Source organism: Thunnus albacares, chromosome 18 (assembly GCF_914725855.1).
Source record: "Thunnus albacares chromosome 18, fThuAlb1.1, whole genome shotgun sequence".
Taxonomy (NCBI): Eukaryota; Metazoa; Chordata; class Actinopteri; order Scombriformes; family Scombridae; genus Thunnus; species Thunnus albacares.
The window spans coordinates 25,324,267-25,346,855 of NC_058123.1; the positions used below are offsets into that span (position 1 = coordinate 25,324,267).

The window sequence follows — 22,589 nt, forward strand, 5'->3', positions numbered from 1 at the left end:
ACGCGCTCGAAAACGGCTGCGCTCGTGCACAGAGAAATAAATGTATTATTCATTACAGGTTCGAAGTATCGTTCATCGATTACATTTACGTCAGCAGTGAATAATAAGTATATTAAGTATGCTATGTAAGTGTAAGATATGTACAGTTTCCAGGTGTATTTCCTGTTGTTACACTAAAATTCTACACCACATTTCAGAGAAAAGAAGTATTTAAATATTTTTAAAAAATGCAATTTAGTTGTTAATTTATGTACTGGTATGTATGTTCATCAATAATAACAACCTGAAAGGGAACTGTCTCATAAATATGAACATATTAAATATATAACATTGTTATATATAATATATAATGACTGAATAACAGCAGGTCTATTCCTCTTTGTACAGAAACAGAAATGCCATCCCTGCAGCAGTGATGTGGAAACCTTAACTAGCTTAGATTAATAACAAGATAGACAATGGCAAAAGTAGGAAAGTTGTTTATTTATAACTACTGTAGCACTTGCAGTCAAAATGCAGTAACTGTACAAATTCAATACTGTTGACCGTGTACCACAAACTTTAAATTTGCATTAAATGCACTGTTGACCAGAAACTAAGTAAAAAATAAAAACATTAATAGTGCATGCATTAATAGACATTTTTATATTAACACTTAATGAAATGACTACCTCTACTGTAAAAGGTGTTACTCAAGAGATAAAACCACAGGAAATAATCACTGACTCTGCAGCTCTACAGAGCTTCTTAGCTTCTTTTAGTTCATAGCACCAAATAGTAGAGAGACAAAATTAAGGACTAGCTGGTGAAAAAAGTGGAGCATCTAGCAGCTAAAGAGCCGGATATTTTTGTCAGGATATGATGGACAGTTAAAGTGAACTAACATTCATCAATTGGACAGAAAGAAGACTCCAAATGAATGATCATGTAGCTTTTTGTCTGCTTGATGAGTAAACAGACAACTGTTTGCAACAGCTTTATAAGGCATTTATGTTTTAGGGCTGTGTCTGTCAGCTTGTTTGTGGGTTATTCTGCCCCCCAGTGGCCAAAACATGATTAATGCAACTTGAACAAAGATAGTTATTTTGAATACTTGGTATTTAGGTATCAGAGTGTTGAATTATTGAGGCAATTTCCAAGCCCAGATTGTTTTATTTCCCTTTGAGCGGTTCCCTTTAAACAACTGCAGTAAAACACATTCTTTTGTTTATTCAATCACACTTCAAACCATGTTGACTTTACAGCTTTGTCAGAGAGCGCAGTGGAGGTCAGAGGAGGTAGAGGTAGTGGCAGGACAGGCACAGATTTCCCCCCCCCCCCCCCCCCCCCCAACTATTTTAGGCAAGCTGACATTCAATACTAAACCTTGCCAACAGTCAATCTTAAAGACTGTTCCCAAGCTTATCTCTGCCTTCAATTAAATAGTCTTACACTTTGCACTTTTCACTGCTGATCTACGGTGTGATGCTTCCCAAAAGGTCAGGGGGCAGGTAGCCGTCTGGTGTTGGCATGGTTTTTGGGATTATCAGCTGGGGGGCAGGTGCTGAGTTTGGTGTCAGTAAGAGGCTGTTCTGCCTGTCAACACCCTCTACAACAGTGTAGACAGGAGCAGGAGGAAGAGGGGATATGGGGTTGCTATCTGATTCATGGTAAGGCCTCTGGTAGTCCCCAGATGACGGGGACTGAACAGGACTCGAGTTTCCTCCTGTCTGACAAGGTTCTCCCATGTCCCCTGTGGACAACCCTGGGCTGATTTTCCCTGCGTTGAGCTCTGAGGTGTAACCTCCGTGTTCTGCATTCACTACCAGGAGCTGAATCTTTTCTTTCTCCTTCTCTTCTATGATGTCTTTCTCTGTGTCTTTGTTAGTGGTTTTCTCCACCTCAGTCTGTTCCTCAGGTGACAGCAGCACCTTGCCAGATGACCTCACCTCGCTCACCTGGGTGTACAACACCTCTCTGCCCGGGGCTACTAAAGGAGACTCCCCAGTGGTAGGGCTTTGGATCGGGGAGTTTGGCTCAGAAGATGCTGGGCCTGATGGTTCCTTACTGACGATTTCATTTCTGATGAGAGGATGGAAAGGTGACGCTTCCGGGTCGCTGGGTAGATCCGGGTCGCAGCAGCTGGCACGGCCCGAGTCATCGTCTCTGAAGCCAATGGAGAGGGGAGAGCAGTTGGACGATAAGGAGCGGTCCATGAGACAGTCCGTGTCCAGGTCTGTCAGTCTGTCATTCTGCTCCTCAATGTCCAGATCAATGAATTCCACCCACGGGTCGCTGTTGTACAGCTCCGGCCTCAGATCAGGGGGGCCACCCAGGATGGATACCAACTCCTTCAGCTTCCCTTTCTGTGCGATAAAGTAAACACAGTTCATACACTCAGTTGACACACTAAGCAGTCAACCTACCTGTTAGGTCAGGTTGTAAACAAACTCCAAGATTAGTCAAACTTGTTTGAAGATGAAAAAAGCAAAAAAAAAAATTCCAAACTGTCAGCTGAAAACATTCAATCACAGTTTATGGACTGACTTCTTGCTTTAACTTTGACCCTCTTAGTTCTGACTCTTGACTCTTCATAGTTCTGTGCACAGTTTTACTGTGTAGTGAGGGATTATCAGCAACATTTCATCTGTGCACACTTTTAGTTTTCCATCCAAATAAGTGGTTTAGATAATCAGAATAAGCTGCTGGCTTGTTTACAAACTGAATGATCATCTGATTGCTTGTGTCTGTTGCTTTGTTCGACTTCATTGTAGTGATGCTGCCATATTCCCAGATCTCTGCTATTAATGTTGCTGAGTAAAATTTTGTCACAACCATTAGGAAAGCTTACCAAAGCAACAAAAATAAGCTGTAACAATCTTCATGGTAAGCACACTCAAAGCACAGAAAATATATTTCCCCAATTAGTGGTATAAAGAGAACCACACACACATACACCATCCTGCCCACACATACCCATGCCCTGCCTGTCCCAAAGCCTCCCAACCCCCACACATCCACCTCAAAAACAGATACATATTAAAAACACCAAAAGACACAATCAGACACGACAAAAACTGAGAACCAAACAATCTAATAAATAGGCAAGGACATAAATATCACAAAATCCTTATGCATTATCGCCCACTGAGACGTCAGCCAAAACCTCAATACACCAGAGTCTAAGAGAATTTAGTGTGTGGAGCTCAAAGCATCATAAAATTATCTACACATTTGAAAAACCTGAACACAGCTTCTCCTTACAGAACTAATGAGTCTCATTTAGTCAAGATAATACACAGACCTCAATTTGGAGTGAGAATATATGTTTTTGGTTATTTAGGTGAACTGATTCTTTAAGTTAGACATTTGGGACCAATGTTGTTAAAAAACAACTTCAAATTGAATTTAAGTCAAAAGCTACACTGGACAAGTTTTCTGTGGGCCTGAAAATCATTTCTCTTCTACATTTCATGTGAAGTATCACTTAAATATCCACTGTGCTAGTAACTTAGGACAAGTCAAGGTCAAGCATAATCAAGTGTTGATAGATACCTTGAGTAGTTCAGGGTCAATTCCTTTTATTTTAGGTCCAGGAACAGGAGGCAAAAGAATAACCATCAACCTTAATGAAGAGAAAAAGGAAAAATGTTACATTTTACATGATGCAGCAACAAAACTGGAGAAAAGCTTGACTTTGGACCTCAATATAAACACTGCAGATGTACAGAATGTGTTATTCTCTAACACCTTTGAAGTGGCGCCCTTGATAACAGAGAGACTGTACTTTCTCAAGGTCGAGCAGCACACTGCAATTCATCATTTCTCTGAGCTTTTCAAAACCTGTCAGCCCTACAAAGAAGCCTTGGTGGTTGTTAAATACTTACTTTTCCTGCTGCGATATGACAACCAACATCAGGATAGCCACTAAACACAAGGCACCGAAGATAAGCAAAGCCGCCACAGGAAATCTCGACACTGGAGAAGAAGTACACACAAATTCACATATACAAACTGAAGAGCCTTGATAAGAGCACTTCTAACAACTTTGCCCTTCCAGCCTGTTAACACGGCAGTGAGCGTTTACCTTTAGAGTGGATGTGGACCAATACAGAGTCGCTGAATTCTCCAAACTTTTTCCCACCACGCATTTTGCACCGTACCCGAACCTCATGATCCACATTAGTTTGAAGCCCATACAGGGAGCACTTTGTGCTTTTCACAAGGTCGACCTGTGGTGAAGAAAATAATATTCGAATTCCAAACAAAGTGCTATAGCATGGAGGTTACAGAAATATCGTTTCATTCTCATTCTCATTATTGTTGATAGAATATTTACATTAATTTACATTAACAGAAAACCTGAGATTTTGTTTACTGTTATATATAAATACAAAAAATGACATATATACAGTACCAGTTTCCAAACTTTTGACTGGTACTGTAAATCATATATATGTATTTTACAAACATAAGATAAAAATCTGCATTAAGTGATATATACCTAAAGATGTTTGTTAGCGCACAAAAATAAAACAGGATTTAAACAAACAAATAAACACCTACCACTTCCCAGTGGTCAGAGTCAACTCTTCGGTACTGGACCTCATACTGCAGCGTCATCCATCCCATCGCCACGTCTGCAGACTGAGGTGGCTTCCAGCTCAGTATTACGTCGTAAAACGTGCTGGTCACACTTGCATTCAGCAGTGTCCAGTTCAGGCTGACTGGTGGATCCGGTTGCACTGCAGAAGATACATTTTTTTAGTTGTTAAGTCATCAGCTATTGAATAAGAACATCAGTATTTTTTTACTGACAGTGTATTGCAACAGTTTACACACACAGATTCATGGATTATTTCTATAGTATGTGGGTGATGGAGGACTATTGGAGTCAAGAGGTCCTCAGTTGGACAAAATTAGTTAGTCTGTCAAAAGGTATAAGACTTCAAACCACCAACATGTTTTTGATGCAACTAATGGTCAGCAATTCTCAGCAATAGTCATTCAATGTATCTACATTCCGTAATTACCTCTCTATATAGTAGTTTTCATTGTTAGTGGCAGAGTCCACCATTCACGTGCTGGATTCAAGTTGCCATAGGCATTAATCTGTTCCTCATATCGTTTTAAGGCCTCCCACAAACATTTGGAACCTGGCTGCCAGCATTTGCTCCCATTCAGCCATAAGAGCATTAGTGAAGCTGGATACTGATGTTAGGCAATAAGGCACATTTGATTTGTTTTCAAGTGGAAAATGGGAAAACCTTCTTTATTCTGGATCATGACAACTGGGACAGCTGGCAGTGAGGTGGTAAACTCACCAATGTCTTGGATGAGGAAAACGATCTCGTCATACAGGGTGGCTTGATCCCTTGAGCGGAGCTGGACACTGTAATATGTCCAGACGGATGTGTAGGTTTCATTGAAGAAGCACTCGTTTGGCCTGTCTGTGCTGTAGTGAGGACACTCACTCCACTCTTTAGGAGAGGCAGGGGGGGGTCTGCAAGGAGGGGGAAGACAACATGTAGTCTAAAACACTGCGTGAAGGAGAGGAAGGAGGTGACATGATACAATGACAATGCTAAAAGCAGTTTCTAAATATTTTAGGATGTTTGAAGCTATAAATCATGACAGGATATATAAATGTGTCAAACAGAAAAAACATATGTTTCAGCTATTCTTAAAGCCTTATGAGTCTCTTGAGGTGTAAAGCTTGTCTTGTAGGTGGCGCTAAGGGAAAGCTTATGCAGTTGTTAAAATCAAAAGTGGTCCTCTGGGAGGGATGAATGTGCTCTGTAAATTTCATGGCAATCTGCCAATTAGATTATCTTGTGTATGAAGCTGAAAAAAATTTAAATTTAGAAAAAACCCATTTGATTTGTGAAGATTACATTACATCAGATAAACCCCATTGCATAACAGCGCTTCTCAGAATTTATCCTGGGAACTTGAATTTCTATTTATTACACAAGTAAGCAAATTATAAGCTACATTGTAAAGACATTTCCTTGTCGTACAATTCTGGACCAAATTAGACAATAAAAGAAAATAAACCTGTACCATTTTACATAACAGTAAAGTAAGCACACTTAATATTTAGAAAATAATGTCCACATATTCACTGAGTGAAGGCACAGATGCAAAGACCAATCTTGGGATTTCAAGAATCGATTTTGAATCATTTACCTGATAATTGCAGTTAATCAGAAAATTGTTTTTTTGTTTTTTTACCCAGGTCTATCATTGAGTGTCTATAATTGAGATGGTTCATCCCCTGGGGAGCATGATTGTGCTCTTGATTATGATTGGTCAATTTTAGTGTAATCTGCTGATTAGATATGGACATTTTTGTGTCCTTGTGGAAATTGTGGCCAAAGGCGGGTGAAAGAAATCAATAGGAATGAAAAAACCAAAATCAATAATTAATTTGTCCTACTAAGAAGTATTTTCTGTATAGCCAAAGCTAATTCCTCCATTCCATATAGCTCCATTGTCGTCCAAAAACTATTAAAAACACATCACGAGCCACACTGTTGCACTGGCTGATTTGTTCCTTCATTACCATAAACACACTCACTATAGTTAATTCTGAGTTGATCCCACACACACTGTCCTGCTGCCATAAATATTAAAACACCTGATGTGTATTAATCCGCTGCTGAAAACAGTCACCAACAAATGCACCATGTTTACTCCTGTGTGAGTAACGTTTGTAAAAAACAGTTGTTTTAGGAAATTACTGAGCCTTTTTTTAAAAATGAAACTATATATTTGTGACTTGTTTTTTAAGATTTATGTCTTCAGTAGGACCAAATGAGTCTGGGGCTGAGACAGACAGGGTGGGCAAATCAGAAAAGCACTGATGGGTGGACTGAGATATTGTTAGTTTTGGTGGGAGTTAGTAAATATATGTGAAAGAAGTTAACTATTTGACAAGAGAAATACTAATATACCCTAAGTTGTGCTTTTTAAAAGTAATATCTCAACTAAGTGTAACCCTTTAACTGGACTTTTGCCTTGTCAACAGAGTGAGCAGGTGCACCGTATGCCAGATAAGGCTTGGACACAATGTGTGCATTTGAGCTGTAAAAGCAGTGACGACCTTGATCAGCATAGTTGAGTAAGAGAGAATAAAAAAAGTTGCTGACCAAAGGTATTTAAAACGTTTTAAAAACTTGAGACTGCAGCTTATATTCTCTTAAACCTCTTCCTTCCCCTCTTTCCCTTTCAGACACATACAGTATGTACAAACTCATTTCACATATAACCCACTTTTTGCTTTTTCCTGAGATAATTTGTCTCAGGAATCTTGTAATCTTATAAATTTAAGTGTATATGAAAATAAAATCTAAGTTAAAAAAACGAACAAAAAACGATAAACCAAGCATTATTTTTCTGTTATAATGATTATGCTTTTCTTTCATGAACATTATTTTAAAAAGCCTGGATAGTCAAGGCTAAAAAAATAAAAAATCTATAGAATCCTTCTTTTCTCTTTCTCTTGGGCAATGACAAGCTATTTTTCATCTGTGACCTTTGGTTTACTTGAAAGCACAGAGAAACTTTGTATTTCTGTCACTCAGTAATGACAAAGCTTTTCCCCTCACTTTTTGTTAAGGTAGAATAAACGGAGATCTCCCGGCTCAGAGAGTTTCTGGAAAGTGCCGACATTCCATCTGCAGTGGAAAGTCTCCATGTTGGTGGACACACAGCCAGTGAGGTGTGGGACTGTAGGGAAACAGAGAGAGAGAAGAAAAGATTGAATTATTTTTGATACTGTAAATATCCGTTTTGCTTTCATCTCATTGTTGCAACTTCTATAACTAATCTTTGCCTTTGAGGACGGCTGAGCTGCACTTCAGCGACGGGATAATAACTGTAACCTAAGTCCTGTGTGCAGCACAGCCACAAGGCAAATACCAGAATTTTCCTGGAAGTCATTTTACTACTTTTCAACGAAGGCTGCAGCTAGAGAGTTCACTGCCACAGCTCTAGTGGAAGAAGCTATTCGGTGTCTCAGTTCTAAGAAATTCACTTGCACAGAAAGTACCACTTGGATCCTGTTTTGCTGGCTGCATGAATTCAAACCATGCGTGCACAAAGCATGTTTCTACAGCTCTCTTACAACTTGCAACTGTGTAACAATTTCTGTTCTGTCTTTTCATGTGTGCTGGTGTGTGATCCATTAAGGAGGCTGGGGCGCTGCCCCTCCTGAAATTCCAATTGTGAAATACATATTTTAATGAAAAAATGTTTTTGTTATCGTTGTGTGTGTGTGTGTGTGTATAATTTCAGTTGTTACCCAGATAGCAAAATTGCTGTGGCCCAGATCCAGCTTACATACGACTTTTTCGGCACTTTCATCTGGCTCACATACCTCACAGAATGATGGCACATGGGTACTTTTCTCCACCTGATGCCGGTATGTGTGTAATATGTTTGGCTTTTCCTAGTTGGTCCCTGATTGGTTGACACCGCACACCGAAAATAATTGGATCTGGGGCAGAAAATTTTACGCCCAAGAAATGTTGCCAGACTAGGTGATTTACTATTAGATAACATTTACCCCCCTGAAAGCAGGCAACGCGTACATGAATCATTGTGGTACTGTGGTGATAATCGTAAAGTGAAAGCAGGTAAGTGGCCACCAAAAGATACTTAACTTTTAGAAACTGCTAGTCTAGCCGAGAAAAAAATTATAAAAACAAACAAACAAACAAAAAACCCTCACCTTAGTCTAGTGGTATCTATCCGTACAAAGTTTTGATTTAATTAGCACAGGTTTTAAGATATCTGATAAATTTCATTGGTGGTGCTCCCACATTGAAAAAATTCCCCAGACTCATTTCTTTCCCAAAATAAAGTTTTAGTTACTCTGAGTAATCCACAGAACACACTATCATCAGTTTTCATGGCAAGTATTTCTGCTGATTGTGAGGTATGAAGGATTATCCAGAGTAATCGGGACTAATATCTCAAGAATTTGAATCACCCCCTACGTTACTGGCCAATATTAACTTATCACACATATATTGGTATCAGCGCCAACAGTAACATGGAATTGCAGCAGAGAAATGCCAAAGATATGTGAGAGGAAATTTTGAAATATGGTTGCCACTACATAGTTTGTTCACCAGAGAACAAGTTGTTTATTTAACTGCACATGTACCACAGTACGTATCTTGGACACAATTCTGTAAAACCAAATTTAAATGTGTCCAAAAATTCAATTAAAATTAACTTTGCAGTCTCAATCCCGCCAGAGCTAAGTGCAAATGTTTGTTTAATGTGGGTGAACTGGCCCTTTAAGCAAAAAGCTGAGAGAGGGGTTTTTTTTTTTGCATTCCGTTAAGTAAACACAGCTGACTGTATTACCAGGAGGCTCTCTGATCAATGCTTCTGAGGAAAGCGGCAGCAGTCCGCTGGCAACATTTCAGGGAGGAACAATAACACAAGCCCGGGCTGGCTGAGTACCGAGAAGTGTGAGGACAAGATGGCTCCTTTACAGTTGAGAGGCAGCACTTTGAGCAGATGATGAATACCTCTGGCCTCCTTAGGGTGTTTCAAGGAAGGGGAGTTACAGGTTAAAAATAACCTGTTTACCAGACCCCCGACTCCTCCTTGGAACTGTGCTTAGCTCAGCGTTAAGAGAAAAATCAATTTGACGCTCAGCTATGCAGAGCATTTTTCTGGCTCACTCTATCATGATAAATGAGGGCATGTGGGTGGTTTGTTAGTCGTGTGTGAGTAATAGAGAAAATGTGTTAAAGAGATAGTTTTGCCATATTCATATTCATTTAGCACATTTTTTTGTGTTTGTGAGTGCTGAAAGTGCAGAGGGTACATTCATCATACATTATTGAACTTGAAAATCCGAATAAAGATCAAATTCAGAGAATGAGAGCAGTGGTGCACAACAGATGTACTCAAGTACTGTGTTAAGTACTATTTTGACATAGAGTGTAAGAGTGGGATGATTTGATGAAATAGTCTATATCGTGAGACAATAAAACTCCTCTCTGTCACAGCTACGGCTGTGCCTCTAGTTTCCCTTACAATTCCCTACAAGGAGGCGTAAGGGTCTGTTTGTCTGTCTGCATCTATGTGGCGTGGGCGTGGTACTCCTTACCTGACTCTCCTGGTTCCTGGCTGATTGCACAAATCTGTCTTCCATCAAGCTTATCATCCTGCAGCTTATCTACTCTAGCTCTTTACCCACTCTTCACCAGATCGCTGTTTCTATCTCAGTGGTAGCCAACGCTTCGGGCTTCTCACTTGTATTATAGTGACAATTTCCAAGTGTTGATACCTCGCTAAGTGCTATTTCTCTCTCCGGCACTCCTGGGCCACAACTCACCTGCCTATCTGCCTGCCTGCCTGCTCACCCGCTCTCCAACCCACTACCACTTGCTCCCCTTTGCCAGTCCTCACCATTCTCCCTCATTCATCACCCCCCTCCAGCCCTCTGCCTCAGCCTGCTTCATTGCCGTTCCATCCACCTCCATTCCCCGCTTCCCTGGCAGTAAATCCTTTTTCATTCATCTCAATTCAAGTCTGTGTCTGCGTTTGGGTAAACATTACAAATCATAATACTCTCATGGTTCCGTTTGACATACTGTTTAAAATGCGGTATCTCTGTTTGTATCAGACCAATGTGGGTGAATCAAGGAGCAGGGTTAATTTATGGCAATAATGGATTTCCAACATTGTTATATCAAACTGACGAAATGGAAGCATTGAAACTCATTCTTGACCTGGGGAACAGTGAGAACACCACCTGTGACTTAAGAAATAACTTGATTGGTCAAGTATTTAATTCAGCTGGGCTATCTGTATACCGCTTCTCAAATGAATGTGGACCATGATCTTTCCCTAGACTTAACCAGATTCTGTGAGTGCTCAAACATAACCATGAAAAAGATGAATGATGCTTTAGTTGCTACAATCAGATATTGTATTGCAAGAATGGAAATTGTAGGAAAACAAATGAAATGTACGTTGTCAGTGAGCATTTCACTGACTTTCAATATCAATATTTTCGACTTGCCAAGTATGTTTCGTAGTTATGTCTCCTAATTATGTTGATAGAAAACATAATCTGGGCAGCAAGTTAGTAGTATAAATATAACTGATAGGAGACAGAGTTCTTTATTTAAGTACTTTGCAGATTTTACGTTACATACAAAACATACAATCTATTTAACTTATATGCACTGTTTGCTTATTTGATGCAAATACATTATCAGGGTTTTCGCTGTCTAACTCAAAGGTAGGCCATCTTTGTATTACTGGCTGTTGCCTTTGTTGAAAATTCCACGTAGAAAATTCGTAGAATTATCCAACTCTCCCACAGAATCTGACTCAGTCATCAAAATTTGTTAGACGTAAAAAGCGACTCCCCCCCAATCCCTCCCCTGTTGCCACTAGTTACAAATGACTGTATCCACACATAGTAGAAGGCCAGATATGCCAATTGAGTAAATTTGGTGTGTGTTACACCTTGCATTTTTAATATACGAGGAGAGTCAGATTTTTGGTAGATGTAAAAGGCAACCCAACAAAATATGACTCCCTCCTCAGTCCCCTGTTGCCACTAGTGACCAATAGGTCCAGATCAAGTCAGCAAAGAGATTTTGTTTGAGTTGCACCTTGAATTGTTTAATATAGCCTAAGAGGAATCTTGAATTTCGTTTAGTGAAACAAAATCCCTCATAAAACCATCTCCCTGCCGATTTAATATTCTTTCATTATTCATTTATCCTGCAGTAAACCAAAGATAATAAGACTGTTTCCAGTAAAGATATTTAAACAGAGGCGGAGATCTGAGTAGCTTGTAGCATGATGTGTGTGCGCGTTCACACGAAGGGGAGTGAAGGGCGAAGGGGAGGCTGCTCTCCACTGCTGGACCCATGACGTTAATAACACAGCGGAGCACCACCCCGTTTCCCGCTCAATTTGTTATTATACAGGCAGGAGACTGTAAGATGCTATCAAATTCATTCATTCATTCATTAATGCAGTTAACTTTTTAAAATAAAAAGGCTGCGGACCATTTATCTTATATGCCAATTCTGTTTCATATTGTATTTCAGTGGAATGATACCGGTGAGTGGCATCATTCCCCCTTTTCTATTCATTCAATCAAGAATCGCTTTTAAATCGAGAATTCAAATATTGTATTGTGATTGTACTGAATCAGGAGATTAGCATATCGTCCCAAGCCTACAAAATAAACACCATAATTTGTCACAAACCTTTATTTTTCGTCTTTTTGTTCCATCTTGGTATAAAATTGAAATCCCTGTGGACACTTTCATCTGTCATATAGTGACTTTTTCACTTAAGCACACGACACTCTTAAGGTACACACACAAATTGTGTACACTGCAGCACACACGTTCTCCAACCTTTGTCACCTTTGTCTCAAAAAAATCCAGGGAAAACCCTAATTATTATTACGTCAGTAACAATAAGCCATGATAGATAAAACTGAGATGATGATCTGATTCAACAGAAATTTCATTTGCATCAATCTTGACAATCAATTACAATTATTGAAATCATATTTGAGTATTTTTTTCAAGCAAAATTGCCAAAAGTTTGCTGGTTCCAGCCACTCAAATGTAAAGATTTTCTGCTTAAATGTGTCTCAAATGATAGTAAATTGAATATGTTTCCGTTTTGAACTATTGTACGTGATATTTTATAGACCAAACAATTAATCAACAACAATCAATCAACCAAGTATACAATTTAGAATTTTGAATGCAGGACTTTTACTTCTGAGTATTTTTATATTGTGGTTTTGCTACTTCTACTCAACTATTGGATCTAAAATACGTCTTCCACCACTGGGTGAAAATGAGAATGAGATATGAGATAAAAAAAAAGAACAAAAAGGAAAAAAGACACCTACATTGTGAACATCAGATCCTTTTTGTCAGAGAATGTAGTTAGAATAACTACATTAATTTACAAACTGACAGGCTTCATTTACGTGCTTGTGCGTCAAAGTAAGTGCTGCTGTGTTTGCTCAACAGCTGCCAAGCAGAGTTCACTTCTGGTGTAAGTAAACATGTGAGCAGTGGATGTCAGGCGCTTTCTAAACACAGTTATCAGAGCCATAAAATACACAATTTTCAAGACAGTAATATCAATTTGCAGCATACTCTCTTACAGGATTCCTCTTTCTGAGACAAACTGCCACAATCCTTAAAAGTAAACATGTTTACAACATGATTTTCTTTTTCTCTCTGAGCACTGCTGACACAATCTATTTCAGGGTGAAACAAAACATCCTCACTCAATCTGTTTTGATAAGCCCAGATGTGTTTCCTTTTAGCCGTGATTTCGAGGGGGGCAGGAAATAGCAGCAAGCATTAATTTCCTTAAAAGGACTAACTCACAGTGCATTCAGATAATCTCATAAATTATCAGGTAGAACACAGCTTGTAGTCTCTCTTTGTTTATGCTCCCTCTTGATGATAATTAGTGTGTGTTTTTCCTATTATAGCATTAACATCTGCACAGTGTGTTGGTGGAAAGCCTTCATTAGTCTCTTTCCTGTGAGCTCACAGGGCAAACGGTTATTTAGAGAGTCACATGTTCAAACATCAATCAGTGAACTCTCGGGGGGAAATACCTTGTCCTCTGCATTTAGAAATATATTTCCTTTCTATGGCTAAAGGTCACAACGCTCACATCAATGATTACAGCTCTGGACCTTTTACTAACCTAATGAGTCTTAAGGGCAAAAAATGTGGAAAAAAACGTTGTATGCCCTAAAGTGTAGAGCGACTGTATGCCCTCTCCAGTCAAGGAAAGTAATCACATTAAGAACCAATGTCCTGATTCCCAAGCAATATAAACTGTGGTGCTTAGGGCATACAGGTGGGGAGGAGTCTGCCCTACAGAGACCATTCATTTCCTACATTTCCTGGAAGTGGTATTGCAACAGAGTTGGGAAGTGAGGGGAGTTATTTCTGGCAACTAGTGTTCTGAAAGTAAAAGTGGTGCTCATTTTCTAATTGACAATGTCAGTCGACTGATGGAGCAGGAGGACATGGACTTCTCCTGGTTGAATCATCAGTACAAAAGATGAGCAACAGTGTTACAAAAATACATGGTTCTTTGATAAAAAGTGAAAGGTAGAAGTGGAGACATACGACATCCTCACAGAGTTTAATAGGTATTATAGATATAGATATTTTTTAATTTTAATTTTTTTAAAAAATACTACCAAAATACTACCAAAAGAGCCGTTTCTTACAAAGGTAGCCATTGCTGTTGGGGCGAAGGAACATGAGTGACTGAGTGAATCTGTCACTTATTGACACGTTTTTAATAGTTTTGGGACAATAACGGAGGTCTATGACACAGAGGAACACTATATATCAGGCTTTGGATTCATGTACAATACCTGTAAGTAGGATGAGTCCATTGTTGTTTTGAGTCTCCACATGAGATTTGCTGACAATAAGAAAAATATAAGAAATTGCCAACCTTCTCCTTTAAGCTACATGATGAGATTAAGTAGGTGGATAGTAGCAACCTGTCTATCATTACAAGGATCAAATGTAGTCAGTAGCAACAATGACAGTAGCAGAATTCACATACTGCCACAAAATAAGAAACACCAACATTGCTGGGCGGCACACAGCAGTAGCAGCTAAATGTCTGAAACCACCTTAATATTTGAGTACTTTGTCATGTAAGTTGTGTAAGTGTGTTGATGTATTTGTTAGTTGTCCTTTTCTTTCCTTCTAGTGTTTTCTTACAATGAACCAGCATTTAATTAAAGATTAGTCATGATGCTGTCAGTAAAAATAGGCGGGTTGGGGTAGCTAATGTTGCTGGTTAGCAAAAGGTAGCCAGTCAACATAGCAAGGGTATCTTCCTTAGCGTCTGTCTGCTGTTAGGATATCTGTTATCTGTTATGATAAAGTCACCTCTCTTGGAAGATGGATCATAAACATGTTTTTAATGTGTAATGTGACCTTGTCTCTATGTTTGTTATACTGACTGCTTCGCTATCTCTTTCTTGTAAGAATGCAGTGCGTCTTCATGTTTTGGTGAGCCAAAGACAATTTTCCACCCCGGTGGACAATAAATAGATATATTCTATTCTATTCTATTCTGACATGTTTCATTTGTATTAATTATTTTGTTACATGCAGACCGAACAGACTGTTCAGAATCATGAGATGAGGGCAGCGATTTAGAAATCTCCAGGCTAATAAAAGTTGTCAAACTTGCTACCCAGTCTGCATAAACTACAGTACAAGCTGGTGGAGGCACCACTGATTTCTATGAATAAGTTGTAAGTTCTCACTCACTGCCATATTTTTGCTACAGGGGGAAAACATGACTGTCAGAACACAGCAGCCTTGTTCAATCCCACATAAAGGCATGAAACAAAAACAGAATAATTCAAGTAGCAGGAGAGCCACAGTAGCTGGGAAACACGTCCCCCGTCCACATCACCGGTAAGTTACTGACAGTGTTATGTAACAAGACAAAGCACAGGATGTCCGTGCGTGACTTTAATGGTCAATGCAGACTTAGTTTATATCTGTGGATAAAACACCATCCATGTATGCAAATACACAGCGTTTCTACTGCCGCTGAGGGGCTGTTTGGTACAAAAGGGTGGCCTCTACACACTAAACAGCCCATTGTTGGAGTGGAGTACTCTCTGCTCTCCAGAATTCCTGGGAAGCCACTTCACTAGAAATCTGTTGGCCGCTCTCTGTGGCTCTCTGTGGAGGGCTTCACTGTTGTGCAACACACTTCATATTCATTTCAACACCACAGCAACACAGTCACTGTGCAGCTGTAAATGTTTTATATTGTTCCAAACTGAAATAGTCATGTGGCCCATTAAAAGCAAGATTTATCTCAAAAATCTGTTCCATCTGGTGTTCTGATCTGATTTTGAAACCTAAGAGAGCAACAGGAATTCAAAAATCTGGGCATCAGGAGACACCAGATGTCAAAGAAAGCATCATAAGTGCCAAGCATAAAGGTTGCAAACAACATAACACAATATGTTCATCTGCTGTAATTATGTAATAAACATAATTTCAAACATGTCTCAAGTCATCAAATGCCTACAAATGTCTTAAAATTCTAATCTAATTATGCTGCGCAAGTGAACTAAAGGCAAATAGATACCAATATGCAAAACATACCTTGCTCAGAAGATGACTGCAGTGCTGAAGCAGTGAAGATGTGAAAGAAGAAGAGGAACACGGTGAGAGCTGCAGCCATGCTGTCGAACTGTGGAGGGAACATGTGGGGAATGGTAGTTTCTCAGTGCAGTCCACCCAGCTGAAACACACAACAGCCCAGCCCACCACCACCATTAAACAGGCGTGCTCTGACCACTCCTTACTCTTTTTAAAAAAGAGAACAAGTTGGGTACACACATGATTAAACCATATAGAGTCATAGAACAGATCATCAAAAGTGCTTTAGATAAAAACATTCATCAAATGACTTCATGTTTGAGTCTGTAGATGCAGCTCTAGTGTATGCATAGCAGCTTTTCTAGGTTATTCTATAGCTTCACATTTGGCTGGATGAACTCCAACCACTTTGCATATATTTTGCCTGATACTTGAAATTTTACCTCTTTAGAAAGGGAACCCAATAGACCCTTTTGCTATCTAAGCCTTGTATGTTTTCTAAGCAGCATGAATAATACAATTTACTGTTGTACTGCTTTAAGTTCTTTAAGGCTTTTGATTTGTGTAGAATTTGACTTTTATATGTGCAGTCACACATTTGGTTGCTTTAAAAGGATCTTAATTCTGATTTGACACTTCAACTGATATCTGCTCTCAGTTTTTAGACTTGAACTGACACTAATTTCTTTCAGGACTTCACACTGATACTTCCAGCTCCTTTTATTACTTACACTTCAACTGACGCATCAACTCATTATATAGCTTGCGTTTTATGTCGTAACTTCAACTGCCACTTTCAACTCCTTTCACAACCCTCACTTCAACTAATACTGTACTTTAACTTCACTCAGTGCTGCTACACTTACACTGAAACTGTCACTTCAGTTTCATCAAGTGCTTACACTTTCAACTGAAACTTCAACTCTATTCAGCAGATCCATTTTAGGTTCAACTTCTTTCAGAAATCTTCTTTCAGTGTTTACACTTCAACTGACATTTCAACTCCTTTCAGCATCTTCACAACTTCACCCAGTGCCTACACTAAAGCTGTCACTTCGTCTTCATCCACTGCTAACACTTTAAACAGAAACTCCTTTGAGTAATTCCATTTTAAATGCCACTTAAGCTCCTTTCAGTTTTTACATTTGAACTGACACAAATTCCTTTCAGGTATTCAGTGAAACTGACTCTTTCAGCTCCTTTTATTACTTACACTTCTACTAACATTTCACCTCCTTTCATTGCTTACCCTTTCTGCTCATGATTCATCTAACACCTTGACTCCTTTCAGCACTTTAACTTAAACTGATATTGTGCTTCAGCTTCATTCATCGCTTACACTTGAACTTCATTTAGCGCTTACACTGAAACTGAAACCTCAACAACCGGCATCATTTTAACCGCCACTTTAAATTATTTTAGTGATTCTGTTCAGACTGTCACTCCCATCTCTTTCACCACTTCCTTTACTATCTGTCATATTAACATTATTTATTCAATATGTAGATTTCCATATTTTTTTTCATGTCATTTAAAATTCAATGAAAAAAATGAAAAAACCCAAGTCAGGAATCACAGGACAGCGCACTTATTGGACAGCAGGGAGGACCAGCAGGTCTGAATCAGAGTCTGAGCATGTTTTATTCATTAGGTTCTTCGTGGAATTCACACTGTTTATCCTTCCTGGAGAGGTGCGTTTCACAACAGTAAACAGTTTTACACTGAACATGATATCCATTTCCAGCCAAGAGTGCTAGGTTCCTGCCAGCAATTTTGAAATTCATCTCTACTACACTCTGGGGCCTATTTAGATCTCATTTAGTGGTCCTGCATGGGGATTCATACAGGATTTATATGATTTTGTCTTCTAATGCAGAGTTCTTCAACCCCTAAGTTTGGGGCCCCTTATGAGACTAATTTTCATATTTTGATGGCAATTTCATGCATATAAAATTGCTGGTATTATGACAATTTCAGGGCCTAATAATTTGTGTCAATAGCCAGAAAAGGTTGAAAAACTAGTACTGTATGTGGCCTGAAGAGAAAAACCTTGAGAACCAGTCACTAAAGCAATTTTGTGAAGAGAGAGTACACGTGGGGACGGATAACATAGTAAATCAGGTGTCCATGAGAAATCAAATGTGAACAATAGATTTTTAAGCGAGATACAGATGGAAAAGATAATTATTGCATATGAATTGATACAATTGATCAGAGAGCAAAACTGCCCACTAGTGCTGACGTGATTAGTCAATTAAGATAAGCTGATGAAAATAAAATTAATCAACAACTAGCCTATTTCAATGATTAAGACTAATCTTTGAAGTAATTTATAAAGCACTAATAACAAATGTTAAACATTTAATCAATTAATTGAAAAAAATTGCTTGACAGATTGATTAAGAAAATAAGCTAATATTTGTTGCTGTTGATGTTATCATGCAGAGTGAACACCTAAAGAATTGAATGAAATTTAGCTATTTTAGGAGGTCTGTCTATTATCAACAACATGTTTCATGGTTAAATGTTTACTTTTTCCTGTACGTACATAATCACATACAAAACAAGTCATGCTCAGTCACAGAACATCCTCATTTCCTCTCCTCACACCTACAGACTTGTGTTCTCAAGCTTTGACACATTGATTTTCTTTATTGTTTTTTTCCAGAGTCTCCTGTCTTGTGAGTTCAGTATCTTTGATCTTACTCCTACAGCTCTATGTTGCAGATTATGCAGGTGGAAGATATGCAGTGTTGTGATTATATATTATTCTTCTATCATACTTTGTCTTTGTTATAGTGACATAAAATTCACCCTGGTTGCTTCAAATATCCCAGCTGCCTATGCAGCATTCACTGTATTATATTTCTGTTCTGATGTACTGATTTATCACATCTATAACAACCAAATATGAATGCTACTTGCTAATAGAATATATCTAATGGGCTGATCTATTGTGTTTTTTTAAATGTTTTTTACTCTCATATGTCAATATACGCCTAAAAAATTCAGCATCTGTCGGACTGCATTTGGTTCAATATGTTCTCATATGTAATATGCTAAAAATAATTATGGTTACAAAATCTTTCACTGCTTGTGTTCAGGTTATAGTTTACAGTGAAAGCTCTCTCTTGCTGTTCATTTGACTGTTCATGTTTTCCGTTATTATAATTACATGTATCTCCAGTGTTGAGGCCAGGAGTGAGAAGGTTTTACTAGCCTCTATCATGCTCAGTTTCTCCTATAATAAACATGGTTGTAGTCTCGGCATTATTACTTTGTAATCTCTGTTTACCACTGTTTCCTTCACACAGTTGAGAACGGACAAGTTTTTTTTTACACTCTGGGATGTCTCATGCTGATAAGACACAATAAAATAACAAGTGTGGGCTGCAGACTAAATGACCCTCACAGCTGCAGATGGCACAGACTGTTTAAAAGACTCTACAAACACACTCAAGGTTGTGACAGAAATTTGTAGAGAAACATATCACAGGATTTTACTTTACTTTATCACCTGATGTGATATATAATATAGTTTTTATTTTGTAATATATGATAATGTTTAGTATTTTGAGCTGGGCTATTTTGAGTGATTTTTACTCAGGGTTCAGTCTGATATTTATTTTCCCTCGGACTCAGTTTCTCAACCAACCTCACATGGGGCCATCACACATGCAGACAGGGTCATGGGAGGTTTCTTAGATTGTTAGTCTGATAAATTTTAAATTTAAAAAGTCTGCAACTGACGATGATATGATGATACAATAGTTATGTTCATAGTGACATTTATTGTTTATGTTTTGCAGACAAAACCACAGGAAAGAGACACCAGGGCGAGATCATAGCGTAACAGAAAAATTACATTATGCAGAAAAATAAGCCTGAAGCTGAAGGTTGTATTTTTTTTCAGTTCAAACAAAAGTCATTCATTGCAGAAGCACTATTTATGTATCTGCAGCAGTTTAAGTATGCAACATTAGCCATAGAACATTACTCGTATTTTATGAGTCAGTATATTTGGATATAAGATCTTTAGCTACAATGTAAGGAGTAACTAAATGTATGATGCAGTGGAATTAAACGTAGGCTATAGTAAAGTAATATTTTTAGGGGTGCAAGTAACGTTTATTTTCATTATTCATTTCTAGATTCACTTATTAATTGTTTATTCTATGAAATATATATAAAATAGGTAAACTCATTACAGTTTCTGAGACCCCAAAATTCTGTCCTTTCAAATTTCCAAACCAGCAGTCCAAAAACTCCATAGATATTCAGTTTACTATTACATGAGATAAAGAAAAAGGGGCAAATACTCACTACTGAGAGGTGGAACTATAGAGAGCGTTTGGCATTTAAAAAAAATGAACATAGTATCCCTTTAAAATCTCATCAAATGGAAATCAAGTAACCTAAGTCCCTCAAAATTGTACTTTATAGAGTCTTGAATATTTATGTAGGACTTAAAAATACTTTACTTTCCACAAAGTATCATGTGTAGACTCAACAGATTAACAACATTTAAACCTTGACAGGCTATTTTTGTATATTATAGGCCTATAAAAAAATAAACCTTTACTTGAAACTTAAACCAGTACTTTGACAACATCTCCAGTTTGTTTTTAAACTGTTTTCACAGTGAAGTAAGAGCTTTTTCCCCGGTGTGCTATCTGGGATTGTGCAAGATTCATGGAGAAAATGTAAATAAAGCCCTAAATATAGCCCTGACACAATATCCGTATGCATACAACAAGGAGTTTACTGCTCTACAGGGGACAGTGGAGATTTCAGTTGATGATTATGAGTTTAACTGGTCACTGACAGACACGTAAAGCTGCGTAAACAGACATAAACATGCAGGACGGACATGAGAACTATAACTCACCGCTGTGGTGAAGTGGACAGCAGTCCTAAAGGTTTCACAGGTTTCCTTTATTCAAGAGCGACTACTGCAAACTCACTTTCACACAAAAAGCCAACCGTTCCTCCAAACAGACCGCGGAAACCCTCTAATCTCCAGCCGGTAGCGCGTTGAACAGATATCCATGCGAGTTGGTGACTCCGGCTGACAGGCTGACGGTGTGTGGTTGTTTGGTTTGGAGAGGCAGCACAGCTGTTGTTTCTGCGGCAGAGAGCAGGAGGCCATCTGGCGGTGGCGTCTGTGTACAGCAGGAAAACAAGCAACAGATCTCCAAGAAAAGCTGACTGAAACATGAGCTGCAGGTGCTAACAATGTGAGGTCAGAAGGGACGTAGCCAGGATTTTACAAACACTGAGGCCAAGGACCTTAACATGTCCAACTAGGCACCAAAAAGAAAGTCTCATCAGCATTTCATTTAGATTTGTGTGTTTTATTTATTCATATCTCAAAGCCCTCTACCCACTGCTTCGTTTCTTATGGGGGAATACTTCATTCTTAAAAGCTTAAAGATACAAACGTATTGTAAATAGCAGTAGCCTATACAGTAGGCATATAAAATACACTCCGTGTGTAACATTGTCTGGGAAAAATAAAGAGGACAACACCTCATGTGTCCTTAATGGGGGCAGCCCTGGAGGTCAGTAAACACATTTGTTGGCAGTTTAAAAGGGCACTCATCAATTCTCAAAGACTAGGTCATTGTAAATCATTTTAAGTTATAATTATATAAATAAAATATAATAAACATATAAATCAATAGATCAATAAGTTGACAATCAAATAAATAACCAAGTGTTGAAATATATCCATAAATATATACATAAATATCAAATGAAAATATAAATGCATTAAATTGAGAAATGAGTGAGGAAGTATCATCAGTTTATGTGTTTATTTTATTACCTACTTATTTATTTACTTAATATTATGACTCATCTGGTCTATAATGTACTACAGGGATGCAGTATTGCACTTTCTTGATGTTGGGAGTCTCACAAGACATACTTTTAAAAGAATGGTCAAAACTGAAACAGTAGAAGCCAAGTTATACTAACTTTTAGTCCCCAGTGGCTCAAACTCCAAAAACAGAGGGATCTTACACTTCCCAAAATGCAACTCACCTGACCCTCCCTGCCTGGTAGCAACAAGAAACTGTGCCGTCAGTATTTAATTTCATCTTATTTTACCCTGTCTTTTGTATATTTTGTCTTTTGTCCTTTGTACCTGTTTTGGCTAGTTTTTATTGTGTACAGTGCAGCACAGTGAACATATCTTTCCCCCCATGTATATGGATAGAATAATATTAAATTATACCATGACCTTCAAATGTAAGTTAAATAATAGTAATAAATAAGGAGGAAAATAATTATTTTACTTCTATTATAGGAATAAAATCAGTGGTAGAAAAAAGTATTTAAAATCTTTGGCCTTCTCTAACACATTTGACTCATAGACAAAATAAAAACTGTATTTCTCAGTGACCTGTTGAAAAAGCA

General features: G+C 38.3%; 1 protein-coding gene across 1 annotated transcript; it reads right to left on the reverse strand.

The window, feature by feature from the left end:
• Nucleotides 1-463: 463 nt before the first annotated feature.
• On the reverse strand, nucleotides 464-21,316 carry LOC122967973 (growth hormone receptor-like). Its single transcript, XM_044332816.1, has 9 exons — nucleotides 21,058-21,316; nucleotides 16,173-16,311; nucleotides 7,590-7,710; nucleotides 5,304-5,482; nucleotides 4,546-4,724; nucleotides 4,067-4,211; nucleotides 3,867-3,957; nucleotides 3,535-3,604; nucleotides 464-2,345 (listed from the first exon to the last, which is right to left on the reverse strand). Exons 2-9 carry the CDS (start codon nucleotides 16,273-16,275, stop codon nucleotides 1,455-1,457), a joined length of 1,779 nt encoding a protein of 592 aa, XP_044188751.1. The 5' UTR covers nucleotides 16,276-16,311; nucleotides 21,058-21,316; the 3' UTR covers nucleotides 464-1,454.
• Between the last annotated feature and the right edge of the window lie 1,273 nt (nucleotides 21,317-22,589).

Bases quoted from the DNA above. Each gene is read 5' to 3' on its own strand.
- LOC122967973 (XM_044332816.1), bottom strand. From the start codon at position 16,275: ATGTTCCCTCCACAGTTCGACAGCATGGCTGCAGCTCTCACCGTGTTC. The intron at 4,725-5,303 runs GTGAGTTTACCA...TATCTTCTGCAG, and splicing joins TTTCCTCATCCAAGACATTG to TGCAACCGGATCCACCAGTC. The intron at 2,346-3,534 runs GTATCTATCAAC...TTTATCGCACAG, and splicing joins TTGACCCTGAACTACTCAAG to AAAGGGAAGCTGAAGGAGTT.